The sequence below is a fragment of the Ictalurus furcatus genome, chromosome 20, assembly GCF_023375685.1.
Source record: "Ictalurus furcatus strain D&B chromosome 20, Billie_1.0, whole genome shotgun sequence".
NCBI lineage: Eukaryota > Metazoa > Chordata > Actinopteri > Siluriformes > Ictaluridae > Ictalurus > Ictalurus furcatus.
In genome coordinates, this window is record NC_071274.1 from 23805358 (window position 1) to 23819035 (window position 13678).

Consider the following 13678-nt stretch of genomic DNA (forward strand, 5'->3'; position numbering starts at 1 on the left):
GCAGAGCAGCAGGACGTGCGTGTGTGTGTGTGTGTGTGTGTATAAACACCAGAAAATGTCAGGAGTTCAGGAGTACAAAATGTCATTTAATTTGAAATTTAATATAAAATGTTCAGGTCACAGAGTTGGTATAGTGCTATAACTTTCAAATTACAAAAAAAATTTGAAAGTCAGTTAAAAAAACCCTTTTATTTACTGACATTTTTATTTATTAAGTGTGAGACATTTTCAGAAATTTTCACACTGCAGGCTTTGTTAAAGACTCACCAGTTCGTCCGTTAATGCATTAAGTCTTAAAGCTGATTAACACTTTATCCTTAAATCACTTCGACTGTATGGGACATAAATTAAATCTCCACAAAGAACATCGGTGCATGTTTAAATGTTCAGTTTTAAGACTTACATTAATAGATGTGTTAAATATCATCTACTATATTATTTCAAAATAAGTTCTATTAAACTTTTGAGAACCTCATGATGGTGATTAGTATACACCTAATACACACCTAATAACATTAATAACTTATTGACCACAAATATTTACCTACAACCAAAATGAGAACTTTTATTAAAGTGAATATTTGCTTTAAAGCACTTAATAATGATTACACACTACTGACAGAAATTCAGGATCAACCCATTCGATCAGATTATAATAAACCACTGTGTAAAGTTTCATCTCTGAGGTTGAAATTCGCTGTCTGTTTCAATGTCTTGAGGATTAAAACAATTCTCAAACTTTCGTTGTAGGCGTTTTCTGAGGTGCAGACTGTGCTGGACTTTAGTGTTGGTATATTCCTGTGCTTTGAGTTTGGCATAATAATCTGAAAATTTATTAAAGAGGATAGAAATTGGCATTCCATTTAAAATAATCCCGAATGAAATGCAGCCGAATGCCACAACACAACCAGAAAATGAAACTGGAATCACATCGCCGTAACCCACTGTGGAGATGCTCACCTGCAGGAAAGATAAAAGAAATAACAAATAATCAATAATTAATTAATTCAAATCCCAGCATGACAAAACTGCTATGGTTGGCCCTTAACCCTCAACAGTTTAGCTATATCCTGTCTCGATTTTAAGACGCTTTGGGGGAAAAAGGATCAGCCAAATGAGGTAAATGTTTATTTTCAAAATATTATTAAGCGCACAAACTGGAAGAAAGTAAAACACAGAGCCTCATGATTTTTAGTGGCTGCATTTCCATTTTTACACTTGAGTGATCCAACATGTTGATTTTCTCTCTGCAACTAAAGTATCAGAATTTGATCAGATCAGTGGATAATAAACACACACAGGGCATCATTAACAATTTCAGCATCAACCATGAGGATCAATAATGATGGAAATAAACCTAAGGCTTTTTGGGGTTTGTTATCCTCAGTGTCACAGTTTCCCCGTTAGGCAGCGCGCTTGGAGAGCTGGAGGGCGCGCGTGCACGAGCAAGGCGCGCGAGCACTCGTGCTTCGAATGTTGACAACCGTGACATTGTTTACTATGGACACGTGCGTTTGTTTTGTTTCAGTTCTGTCTCCTCCCTTTTCTGTTACTGGTTGTGGTTCAGGGGTGTGTCTTTATTGTTTTCAGCTGCTAGCACTTAACGCTGATTATGTTTGATATATATACCGCGCACCTCCCAGTACACGGCATGGAGTATTAGATATAGTTCTATAGATTATTTAGGTTAACATTAGATTAGTTCACTTTGTCCATGCTGGTGTTTTCCCATTTCATAGTCATAGTTCATGTTTCTCGTTTTGTGTTTTAAACCTGTTTTCTGTGACCGCGACTTCGATTCCTGATTTGCCCCATTTAAGCATGTTTGCCGATCACCCGACCCACTGCCTGTTTTTGACCACGCATCTGTTTCACGTTTTGGATTTGTCTGCCTGCCTCCTTTAATAAAAGCTCTTAACTGCAATTGCTTCCGTATCCTACTCCCTTACATCTCGCGACGTGACACTCGGCAGTTTTTAAATGTTGTATGGATGGTCTATATGGTGGCTTTCTTGTACAATTTAAAACAACAAATAAAGCAACAACAACAGCAACAACCACAGCCAAACACAGGTGTCCACAAAACCCAAACCAAAGAGTGGTCAGGAGAGGGTACAGGAGAAACACGCAACTGCGATAGTCTCCAGGCTCCCCGCGACCCTGTGTAGGATAAGTGGTACAGACAATGGATGGATGGGTGTTTTCTCCTTCACATCATGCACTTAACTGGCTTCCCTGCAAAAAGAGAAGTAGTGAAGATGAGCAGGAAATTGAGAGTGAAAGATTGGCGGAAAAACAAGGCTCAATGTTATCAGGTATACATCCTTGAAATGAAAGCTGTGTAAGTAGTGATGTGGAATTTTCAGGAACTATGGAGTAGGTAAGGGTTAAACACCATGGTGGTGTTTTCCATCAACAACAACGTGAACAAGCTCTGGAAGTGAGCAGATGCACACTTTATAGATTCAATCAGACAGACAGTATGCATGCAGCAGAGACTGGCAAATTCCCAAGAACGTGGTTCCCCTAATTTGGAACAGCTACAACAGAGAGGACAAGACAGACATGTCTGTCTGACATTTTTCAGAGCCTCCTCAGTGATGCAGTGTTGTAGTGTAAAGTGCTATCATGCAGTTCCTTTGTCTGCGCTTTCATGTGGATAAAACTGCCTGGATATTTTTCCAGCTCCTGCCTTGACCATGCCCTCTGATCATCTCTGTTTCACCTGCTCAGTGCTAGCAGTCTCATTTGGTGTGGTTTTGTCTTACCTGTGTTTTATTTAGTCCAGTTTCCTTCAATATAGATTGATCTTTTTAATATGATGTCACTGTATGATCACAGCACCATATTTATGACAGAATGTTTCTGAAGTTACTGATATGGTATAAACATCATAAAAAAAATATATTAAAATTTTACTAAATTATTAAAGACCCTGATTGCTAAGCGATTTTTAAAGCAGCAATTAAGCAATAAAACTGGATACCAACAAAACAATCTCTTCTCTGTAATGAGCACTTTATCAGGAAAGTTGGCTGGCTAAATGTATAAAAACATTAGCTAGGTGACTATAGCTAGATATGCTAAACGAAACAAATTATCGGAGCATTTATTGATGACAGATTTATAGTTATTTTATGTTTAATGCTGTTTGTCTTTTGCTTTACCAGTGGGTTTTCTGAATAATAAATATCTTCTTGTACATCTTCTTGTACATATGTACAGAATGTGTGTGATCTGTTAATAGGTGTGTGTTTTGTGTGTCCTGTCAGTATGTGTGTACTCACTGCTGCCCACCACCACGTATCTGGAATGCTGCTGAACGGAGTTCCCGTCACGTCCTGTTCCACCGAGTACATTAGAGCCGAAAAAACAAAGATTCCCATAATAATAAATAAAAATAAGCAGCACACCTGCTCGAAACACTGACGCAGAGTGAAACCAAAAGCTCGCATTCCTGTTGAGTGTCTTGCTAATTTTAGAATGCGAAAAATTCTCATCAATTTGACAATTTTTAGCACTTTGCTGACTTTGCTCACTCGTGCCATTGTTTTGAGGTCGTCTTGAACACTGAGATCTTCCTGATCAGAAAACATCTCAAACACCAGCTGGATAAAATATGGCATCACCGCTACCAAGTCCACAAAGTTCAGGCCACTTTTCAGGAAATTCTTCACATTGCAGGTGGTCAAGAGACGAAGGAAATACTCAGTGGTGAAGAAGAGAATTGACATGATTTCAACAAACTCCATGTAGGTTCTTCCATAAATTTTATATTCTGTCAGTTCACTCACTGTGTTTAGAGTCATGGCCACAATTGAGATGAGCACAAAGGTGGTGGACAACACAGCGAAAAACTTTGCTCCCACTGATGAGTATGGATTTTCCATTAAATCCCAAAGAGTCTTACGAAAATCACCCAGAAACATTGTTTTAAATCCTTCATCATTGTGAACAGGCTCAATTTCAGCCATCAGTTCTTTATTCACCTTAAGCTGGTCTCGAATTTCATCCACTTTTTCCTCGTACAGGATTCGACAGCAGCAAGGCGTGTCATTCAGGTTTAAACCCCAAAACTCAATTTCTTCCTCAAAGTGAATGGGACACACGCTCTCCATCACCCACAGCATGTTACTGTAGTAAAGGTGGAAGATGTAGTGGAAGAACGTTGGGTCTCGGTCAAAGAAAAATTCATTTTTGATCACGCAGTAATCATCGCAGAGTGTCAGACGCTTTACAGGATCTGAACACACAGCTAAAGCCCCGATTCGTGATTGAGGATATTTAATGGCTAAATGTTTGGAAAGATGAAACAATTTTCCACCTACATTAAGGCTTAGCATTCCTGAATGCCTGTGTAGTGGCTTTGTTTCATTACATTTATTTTCTTTATTTGTATTTTTTAAATCTTCTACTTTATTCGCTGGACTGTCGAGTCTGTCCATTGATGTCCATGGTTTAACAGAACTGTCCTGTGAAAAAGGAAAAGCACAGTCCTCTCCCTCGATGCTATGTGAGAAGCTGGTATTGAGTTTAACGCTAGCGAAAAGACTCGATCGCCTCTTTATCAGCTGTTTGAATTGACGTCTCGATTGGTTCATAACTGCAGGTCTTGAGAAAAACTATTAGATGTCCAGATTATTTGAGCAAGAAATCAAAACACAGTCTAAAGCAATTTTTAGCCAGTCTCCAGTCTGCAAGATGAAGAAATCAGAGCAGAAGACAAGGAGCAGGGGATTTAATCACTTCACACACTCTTAATCTCTTGGAGTTAAAAATACAGCCATGAGGATTAGTGCAGTGATTTAAAGTTCAAACAGGAAATACAGAAGTTCAACAGCTTTAACTGAGGGCCAAACCCTTGTAAATGTTAAAGGATCATCAACGTTTAGCTGCATTAAAGTTCTAGATCTGTCCTTTCTTTACTGTACTGTGTATCATTTTTGCCCTTGCATGTTACAGTTATTTTTCCTGGACTTCATTAAGTGCACATGTTGTTGCTGCATTGTGAGGCATGAATATTTGCAAAGTGACTGTGCATTTGTTTATCGTTCACATAGAACACTGCCTAAACCTGATACTCTGCTCTAAAGTCATATTAAGATTCAGAGGTAAAACTTGAAATCCTGAATCACCCCATTAACACCCTTTTCATTCTGGTCCAATAAACAAGATAATACACACCAACATAAACCCAGAGTTAGTCATACAGAAATACTTCCCAAGCCTACTTAAAAGAGCAGAGGTGTCCATCACAGCTGGTACTAAATACTGGTCATGTAGACGAGTGCTGAGAAGCTCAATACTGTTAAACATTCATTAACCGTTAATCAGAACAAAAAGATCTGCAGGAACTTGAGAGAAGGAGGAAAAGTGCTGAAATTAATTATGCAACAGCATCACTCGCTAATTTTTATGTTACTGACACAACAGTGTTTTTAATAGCTATGATAATCCAACAGCTCCATCTGGTGTTTCAGAAAACGAGTTACATCAGGGATCATGTTTGGGAAAATGGAGCGTACTAGTGTACTGGATGGTAGTGTAATACCTCAGCTTACAGCTAACACAGCTAGCATAGTAAGTCTGTAGAAATAATTAATTGCTCTTTAATTTTTACAACAATTACCACATTCATTTCTGCTGTAAATTGCTTAGCAATGTGTTGTTATTATTATTATTATTATTATTATTATTCTTGCATAATAATTATTATATATATAATAATAATGTAGGTACCTCCCAAAAATGCAGCTGAATAAATGGCGTGCTTGCTACATATCTGGGTAAATTCAATGGAAAACTACATTTCACGTAATCCTTTGTTTTAGGGTGAGTTGTAATTTGTTTTCAGTGGAGTAGTCTAAGCCAATATGTTTCCTGTTTAATTACACTCGTAGCCAATCAGAGATCACCTTTGTTTGGGGAGTGGAGAAAAGAGAGCGAGGAGTTGGAGGACAGGTGAAGCGGATTTGGAGGGAATGACACGCGGGAGCAGAGCGGGAATAGAAAATGGAGTTTTAACGCCGAGGTGATGATGTTTGTAGACTGAAGTATTGCTACAGTAGTGGCACAAATATAATTTTGTTCAGTGAAGAGTTGTGTGCAATTAGCAGTACAGTAACTTTGTGAACCGTAGGTTTAAGTGAAGTGCAGCTAGGTTATCTGCGTTTGTTGTTTTGCATTAGCTTGAAAAGGGCTAAGTATAAACTGTAACCCGTGGACGTTCAAGCTAATGTCGTCGTGAGAGGCGGACAGCTGAAACCGCCAGCCGCAGTTTTCACCGTGGAACTGAAGGGACAAGGACTGTGGAGAACTGTGCTAAGTAGCACGGTAACTACGCCTGTGTAAGAAGGGACTCTACCGCCAAACCTGCATCGCTGAATCGACTATTAAGTGCTGGAACCTCGCTTGAGGCGGATTCATTCACTCAGCTCGTTGTTTCCAAGTCAGCTAATTCTTCTCTTAGAGAGGCGTGAGTAATGGAGAGTTTTGAGTAGCAGTTCATTAAAGGAACCAAGTTTTTTTGTTGTTTTTTTTTGTATGTGCAGCAACTCACGGGCCCTAACGGAAAAAAAAAATAGAAACCCCAAGCGTTTGGTAAAGTTTTGAACATTTACAACAAGCTGGAAGTAATGCAAACTATATTGTTAGTGTAAGCACAGTCCTAACAGTCTCTTCTCTCCCTCTTTCCTTCTGTCGAGCCACACACGATTTTATGGAGATACTGGAGATCCTGATCCTTTCTGCTCTCCGGACCTGCCTGTCCTACCTCTGGATGGAGCTCTCATCTACTCCAATTCCAGATTGCTGGGACTATGGTTGCTTGTAAGGCCAAACAGACTTCCTATAAAACCATAATGAACTTTACTTTCACACTATCCGTTGTTACCCAGATGAGGACGGGTTCCCATTTGAGTCTGGTTCCTCTCAAGGTTTCTTCTGCTTAACATCTCAGGGAGTTTTTCCTTGCCACCGTCACCACCAGCTTGCTCAATTGGGATAAATTTGCACTTTTAATATCTGTATACCGTGTTTATATATTTCTGTAAAGCTGCTTTGAGAGAATGTCCATTGTAAAAAGCGCTATACAAATAAAATTGAATTGAATTTAATTGAATTAACTGTAAATAACTGAAACACAGGAACACAGGAGGTGAATAATGAACTTTATGTTGGAAACATCAAGTGTCGTGGAAGGTGATGGTCAAAGACATACATGCTGATTAAGCCAATTTTCCTAAGTCATCTGTGTGGGTAAGAGCCTTTCTAACCTTGCCTTGGTGTCTGACTTCAGAGATCATGTTGTGTAAGCAGCCAGTTTAACAAACAGCGATAAGTTCAGTAAAATGTCCACGATGCTCCTGTTGCTTCACATCATTATCAAAAGAAGAAGCCTTTATTTGTCACAGCACAGTGAAATTACTTCTTTTCATATCCCAGCTTGACCCCAGAAGTTGGGGTCAGAGCGCAGGGGCCAGCCATGATATGGCCACCTGGAGCAGAGAGGGTTAAGGGTCTTACTCAAGAGCCCAATAGTGGCAACTTGGCAGCTGGGGCTTGAACCCCCAGGGCTTTAAATACACATGATCAAACCATATTAGCTGTACAAAACAAAAGAAGCAAACTGCATTTAATACTGTGTTAATGTAAATTCATTCACTTACATGGAACCAAGTAAACTTAAGTTAAATAAAGTGTAAGAGATGAATTTATTTTGATGTCATATTTTTCATTTGTGTGAAACTGATGTAAACATTTGAAATTCAATGATCTTTTTTTCCTCTCCATATATTTGCTACTAATAGTAGCTCTTCCCCAGCCGAGGAACATTTATCTTCTGGACTCCCACTTTTGTGAAAACAGCAAATACTCAATTCAATTCAGTTTTATTTGTATAGCGCTTTTTACAATTGACACTGGCACAATGCAGATTTACAGAAATATATAAATTTCCAATCTATATTTTAAATTGATACATTTGTCCCTAATGAGCAGCCAGAGGTGAGGATGGAAAGGAAAAAGTCCCTGAGATGACATGAGGAAGAAACCTTGAGAGGATCCAGACTAACCTTAACAGAAATAAATCTGTGCAGCCTGAACGAAAGTCTTTCTGATCTGTTTATTAGGAACAGAGATTGGTAGTGTGAAGCGATGACGATGAGGCTTGTGTTTAATGTTTGCCTCAGGTGACGAGACAGAGACTGATGATCAGCATCATCCACATCAAAGTGAGAACTCAGTAAAGTGTGCGTTTAGTGTTGGATTGTCTGTTAGCTCAGGATTACAGCTGAGATAATAGAAAGATGACAGAGTTATTAAGGATTTGAATAATATATTGTTATTGTTTATTATTATTATTATTATACACTACCCTGACCCATGACTTCTGGATGGGTGGGGCTTGTGAGAAACCTGTGGTCCTAGTGGAAATACTTCTTTGTGAAAATTAAGTAGGAGGAAGTTACTCAACATCCAGTGTCTAATGTCCATTACACATTCCTCAACTTCACTGAAACAGACAACTGTGTCATCAGCATAGCAGTGAAAGCTAATAACTATGAATAATTGTAGCATATATAGAGAAAATAGCAGTGAGCCTTGAACAGACCCAGGGATGTAAGAATAAGCGTTTAAGGCGTTAATCTGATGGAGTTTATGTGTAATTGTTAGGTCTGAGTTTTGGTTTTACTTTTAAACAGATGAAACTGTTTATCATTTATTCCATGTGAGAAGTCTGAGTGTGTGAGTGAACATTACAGCGAGCATGCTGCATGTACGACATGTTCATGCCTGTGTTGTCAATCCCCCTCACTCTCCCATCACCCCCCAAACTCCCCACCCATGACTGCCACTCCCCCATCACCCCGCTGCCCCACCCATGGCCCCCCTGCTGATGAATAAATTTTAGAGAGGCAGCAAGAAGGGTTTTAAAAAATAAGTTTTATTGGTCTGCTTGAGACCAAAAATTATCCTGTAAAAAAAATGATAACACTATGGAATATCTTGCAAACATAAATTATGGAAGAAAATAAAAATGTACAAAGAATGTTAAAACCACAACTATAATGAAAATAAGACAAATATCACATCAAATAACATTAATATATAACACTGACACAATTCTAAACACACACGCAAACACATTTCAATGTTTAAAGTGAAAACAGCAGTAAAATATTAACACCAGTCAATGTGACTGAAAGTTGGTGCACTGGAATGTGCACAGGTTCAAACTCGCTGAATAACACACTCCTGTGAAGAACTCACATTTTAAATATTTATGTTTATAATTATTTTTGATTTTTTCTCTGGAAAATGCCTTTAAATAATGCCATTTCTGGTGGTTTCAATCAGATAATCTACTGTTTGGTCCATGAGCATTGTATTTTTGTAAACAGTCTATTAAGAACCCTCTGAAAATGAACTCTGACCTTTCTGTAGCTTTCTGAGGTGTTCTGCATTTGAGAATTTCTCCAGAATCATTCTGACACGCAGAACTGGGTGTCAGCTCAACACTGGAATCTGACTTTTTAGCTTTCTGCCTTCTATCAGATTCATAAATAAATTTATCCTTACAAATTTACCAAAAAAAGACTGGTGTGACCTTCTGAGCACCAATAAATTCTTCAGGAATAATGATTTTACAGACGTAATGTCGCCATTACAGTTTGCAGCGTTAACTGTATTTAGCGAACAGGTGAAATCATCATCACTGTGGTTTTCAAAGAATAATATCGACCGTGCCAGGTCTTCCAGAACATTCCCTGTTTCCTCTGATGCCTTTGTTTGGGAGGCGTGATGAAATACCTGCCGTTGAGGTTGGAACGGCCACAATTACTGAACCACCAGCCACCTGAAAGGAGAAGACGATGACATGTTAGAGCTGAGCTCAGTCTGTTTCTCTACAGTGGTGCAGACGAACATTACGGTCGCCTTAGGGTTAGGTTTGCTCACCAGACAGATGTTTGGCACAGTTGAAGTCATATTTCCAGTCGTTGTCTTTGTCGCGGGTTGAAAATGGCAGACTGGACGACTCTGTGCTTAAAGAACTTTCCAGATTACCATCAGGACTTTCCAGAATTTGGAGAGAATAATTCTTGTCCTCCCCGTTCAGACGGAAACGGTACTGCACGTTTTGATGCTCGTCTCTCCAGTCAGTCATTTGAATCTTCAGGATAAAATCTTCATCTTTAGTCAAACGGTACATTTTCTCGAGTCCGAGCCAAAACTCACCTGCACATTAGAGACGATTTTACTTTTAAAGCCTCTGAGATTCCTTATGTTCAGATTAATATTGAAATTCTTTAACTGATAGTAAAGTAAAATCTGAGATAATGCTAATGTTAACACAGGCTAAATGCTAATTGCTAAAGCTTCCTGTGTTTTCAGATCAGAAACTCACCATCAAGGTTTCCGAATCCGTTTTGATATTCGTTCCACAGCTGATCAAAATCTACAGATCCATCACGGCGTCTCTGGATAACGGTCCAGCCACCATCTACACACCCACACATGTCAGTAAGACATGTACAATTATTATTTGTTATATTTGTAGACAATTAATTCGTATTTATTTAGATTTTTATTCTCATTTTTGTTGCTACTAAAATTAACTGAGTAACAAAAAGTAGTTTGGGCTTCGTGCTTATTTACAGAATTAGATTTTAAGTGCAAAACCTCTAAAGGATTTATTTATTTATTTGGCTGATTTGTTTACATTCGTACCAGAAGTCATTTCGCAGTAGACGTGGAGTGGCGGCGAGTCACGAGGCTGCAGCGTATAAACTCCGCTTGTTGTCTCTCCACGTAGGAACACATCGTGACAATTTGATGCTGTTGCTGCAAAATAACATTAAACACACATTTAACATAACATTTCAGCACAGATAGGTGTGTGTGTACGCTTATATGTAAAAACCTTAAGTGTGAGATTTTTATTTAGGTTAACTGGACAAATTAAAAGCTGTGTGTGTGTGTGCACGTGCGCATGCAGTATTGTTCCTTTGCAGCAATTTGGAGATTCCCATTTGGAAGCAATGAGTGTGTAAACATGACCTTTCCCCTAGTTCCCAAGCTGACTTCCCTCATCTGCTGTTCATTACGTGCGTGGGCGCACACACACACACACACGCACACACACACACACACACACACGCACGCACACACAGTCATGCCTCTTTCACGTGCACAGCAGTGTGTGTGTGACGTCACAGTGGGTGAACAGCGAGTGCTGACATTTGAGATGCAGCCTCAAGGAGACACAATGGAAAAAACAGGCTACTAAACACCACCAGTAACACCATTAAAACCATTTAACACCCAACTCGCTGTGTAAGTCACTGAACTGAAAGTATTTTAATCTGATTCATAATTACACAACTCCATTTAGACACTTCATTTGTTTCACATTTGCATAATCCAATTCAACTTTATTACAAAGGAGACTGTGTGTGTGTGTGTGTGTGTGTGTGTGTGTGTGTGTGTGTGTGTGTGTGAGTGAGACAGATCTAGGCTATAGGTCACACTGCTGGAGAAAGTGACTGCACTTTTCTTTGTGAAAGAATGAAATCTCCTCAAACAGCAGAAAGTCTGTACAAAGTTCATGAGCCAAAAATCTTCATCTGTGTTCCATCTGGATCAGAGCCAGAAATCTGATCTAAACCTCAGCGTCTCTGCAGATCGGATCAACATGCCTCAACTTTCACCTATTTGGATACTTTACAACTCATTTTGATTTATTAAATAATACCACCTGAACTCAAAAGTATTTCATTCTTACCTACTAAACATCTACAAACAATAATTAAAATGTTCCTTTTTATCAGACCACTTAAGAGGTGTATTTTAACTGATCTTTGTGCTGCACAAAGTATTGGCACCCCTCTAGAGGGGTCCAACAGATATAAGTGGGTGGGTTTTATTTTACTGTGTATGGGTGTGTGTGTGTACACTTTGATTAGTACACTTCATTAGTCACATGATATAATGCTGTGTAACTGTAATAATGTGTAATAGACACTTATACCAGCAAATACAATGTGTAATTAATTATAATAATATCTATATATTATTTGTGTGGTGTAAAACTCACCGGTGTCCTGTTGTTCAGTCCGAACTTCATCAGCACTCGGGTTCAGTCTCTCCTTTCTCATCTGGATCTGTAAACCACAAAAATAATTATCACATAAACAGGATTGTGATAGCACTGTGATGAATTAACTTAAATCATTTCTCAATGAAACTATTAAACATAACTCACTTGACTCTGCAGCGCTCGAATACGAATGTTCTGTTTGTCCAGTTTTTCCTGCTGCTGTTTAATTCTTTCCACAAGTTCATCAATTCGCTGATTCTGTGCCTCCAGCTGCAACTAAAAACAATTTATAAAATAAAATACAAGATGTGGAATTTGAGGGTTTATTGAATACACTTCAGTATAATTAATACAACTGAGTGATGAAAACACACACACACAGAGCAGACATCAGAATAAAAACCACCTTTAAAATCATTGTAAACATTAAAACAGCTGCAGTGTGGCTCAGGACTGAAACTCTACACACTGATCTGAATTCTACAATATAATCATGACAGAAGGAGGTATTCAATTTCACCCTGTTCTTCTGTGAAAATATTCCTGCACGTACACGCACGTACGCTTCTGCCAACACACGCGAGCACGCGCACACACACACACACACACACACACACATACATTGCAGGTGGACTGAAGTGTCACTTGACAATAATTATGTTTCATTGTTCAAAGATAAACGTACCTGAATGGCGCGCGCGTCGCTGTGATTGCCGCTCGTGAGCGCGTGCCTGTCTCTCTGCACCATGTTGTCCACTTTTTCCTCCAGGTTACCGATCCTGTCATGCACGCGCTGTCTGTCCCTCAGCAGCTCTCCGCTTTTCTCTTGCAGGTCAGAGGAGATGTTGAGGATCCGGTTCTCGCGCTCCTCCAGACTCTGCGCTCGTGCTTTAAGAGTCTCGCTTTCCTCGTGCAGACGCCGTGTCAGTGCCGCGAGCTCACTGACGCTGCCGTTAAACACTCGGAGTTTGACAGAAATGTCCCTCATCTGTCCCTTTGTTTTGTCCACATGCTCTTTCAGACTCTGTCCGAGTTGTAGCAGGCCGTGCGCGAGCACATTGACGTCATCCCAAGCGGCATATTGCACGCGCTTCTCTTTTCCTGCAGGAGCTTTTCGCTCGTACGGGGAACCAGAACCGGAGCTCACGAGCACCGTGATGCACAACAGCTCCGACAGCTTCATCTTCATTTCGTTGTGTATGTGAGATACCTCCAAATATCGTGTTTCTCTCGAGCAGGGCTCTGCTTTATTTATACTCGCACTGTGCTCGGTTCCTAGCCTCTGATTGGCCGGTTCTTCCTCACAGTGTTTAACTCTTTCGGTACTCGTTGACGCAACAATGCAGAGGTTTATATGATCAACATCTCGCGAGATTTAAACACAAATCTGTGCCGTGTGTCTGTGTGTCTGTGTGTGAACTAGGGGAAAGGTCACTCACTAACAGAAAAGCAGCAGATACCGTTTTCCTTTGAGCGTGCGTGTGTGTTTATCATCAATGTTTATTTTTTATTTATTTTTTATTTTTATTATTTGAAGGAGAATGTTACACATTTTTTTAATATAATTTAGAATTTATTTAT

At 39.4% G+C, this 13678-nt stretch overlaps 2 protein-coding genes across 2 annotated transcripts; both read right to left on the minus strand.

Annotated features, from left to right (window-relative positions):
* Positions 1–675: 675 nt before the first annotated feature.
* si:rp71-39b20.4 (potassium voltage-gated channel subfamily V member 2) lies at positions 676–4645 on the minus strand. The gene is made up of 2 exons (XM_053651341.1): positions 3288–4645; positions 676–960 (listed from the first exon to the last, which is right to left on the minus strand). Exons 1-2 carry the CDS (start codon positions 4599–4601, stop codon positions 676–678), a joined length of 1599 nt encoding a protein of 532 aa, XP_053507316.1. The 5' UTR covers positions 4602–4645.
* A 4278-nt stretch (positions 4646–8923) lies between these two features.
* On the minus strand, positions 8924–13318 carry angptl4 (angiopoietin-like 4). The gene is made up of 7 exons (XM_053652032.1): positions 12783–13318; positions 12263–12373; positions 12095–12161; positions 10729–10842; positions 10406–10501; positions 9958–10236; positions 8924–9856 (listed from the first exon to the last, which is right to left on the minus strand). Exons 1-7 carry the CDS (start codon positions 13284–13286, stop codon positions 9690–9692), a joined length of 1338 nt encoding a protein of 445 aa, XP_053508007.1. The 5' UTR covers positions 13287–13318; the 3' UTR covers positions 8924–9689.
* Between the last annotated feature and the right edge of the window lie 360 nt (positions 13319–13678).

Coding starts and splice junctions, on each gene's coding strand:
- si:rp71-39b20.4 (XM_053651341.1), bottom strand. CDS start 4,601: ATGAACCAATCGAGACGTCAATTCAAACAGCTGATAAAGAGGCGATCG. Junction 961..3,287: donor ATACGTGGTGGTGGGCAGCA/GTGAGTACACAC, acceptor TCTTTCCTGCAG/GTGAGCATCTCCACAGTGGG.
- angptl4 (XM_053652032.1), bottom strand. CDS start 13,286: ATGAAGATGAAGCTGTCGGAGCTGTTGTGCATCACGGTGCTCGTGAGC. Junction 10,502..10,728: donor CTACTGCGAAATGACTTCTG/GTACGAATGTAA, acceptor GTGGGTGTGTAG/ATGGTGGCTGGACCGTTATC. Junction 9,857..9,957: donor CTGTGCCAAACATCTGTCTG/GTGAGCAAACCT, acceptor TTCTCCTTTCAG/GTGGCTGGTGGTTCAGTAAT.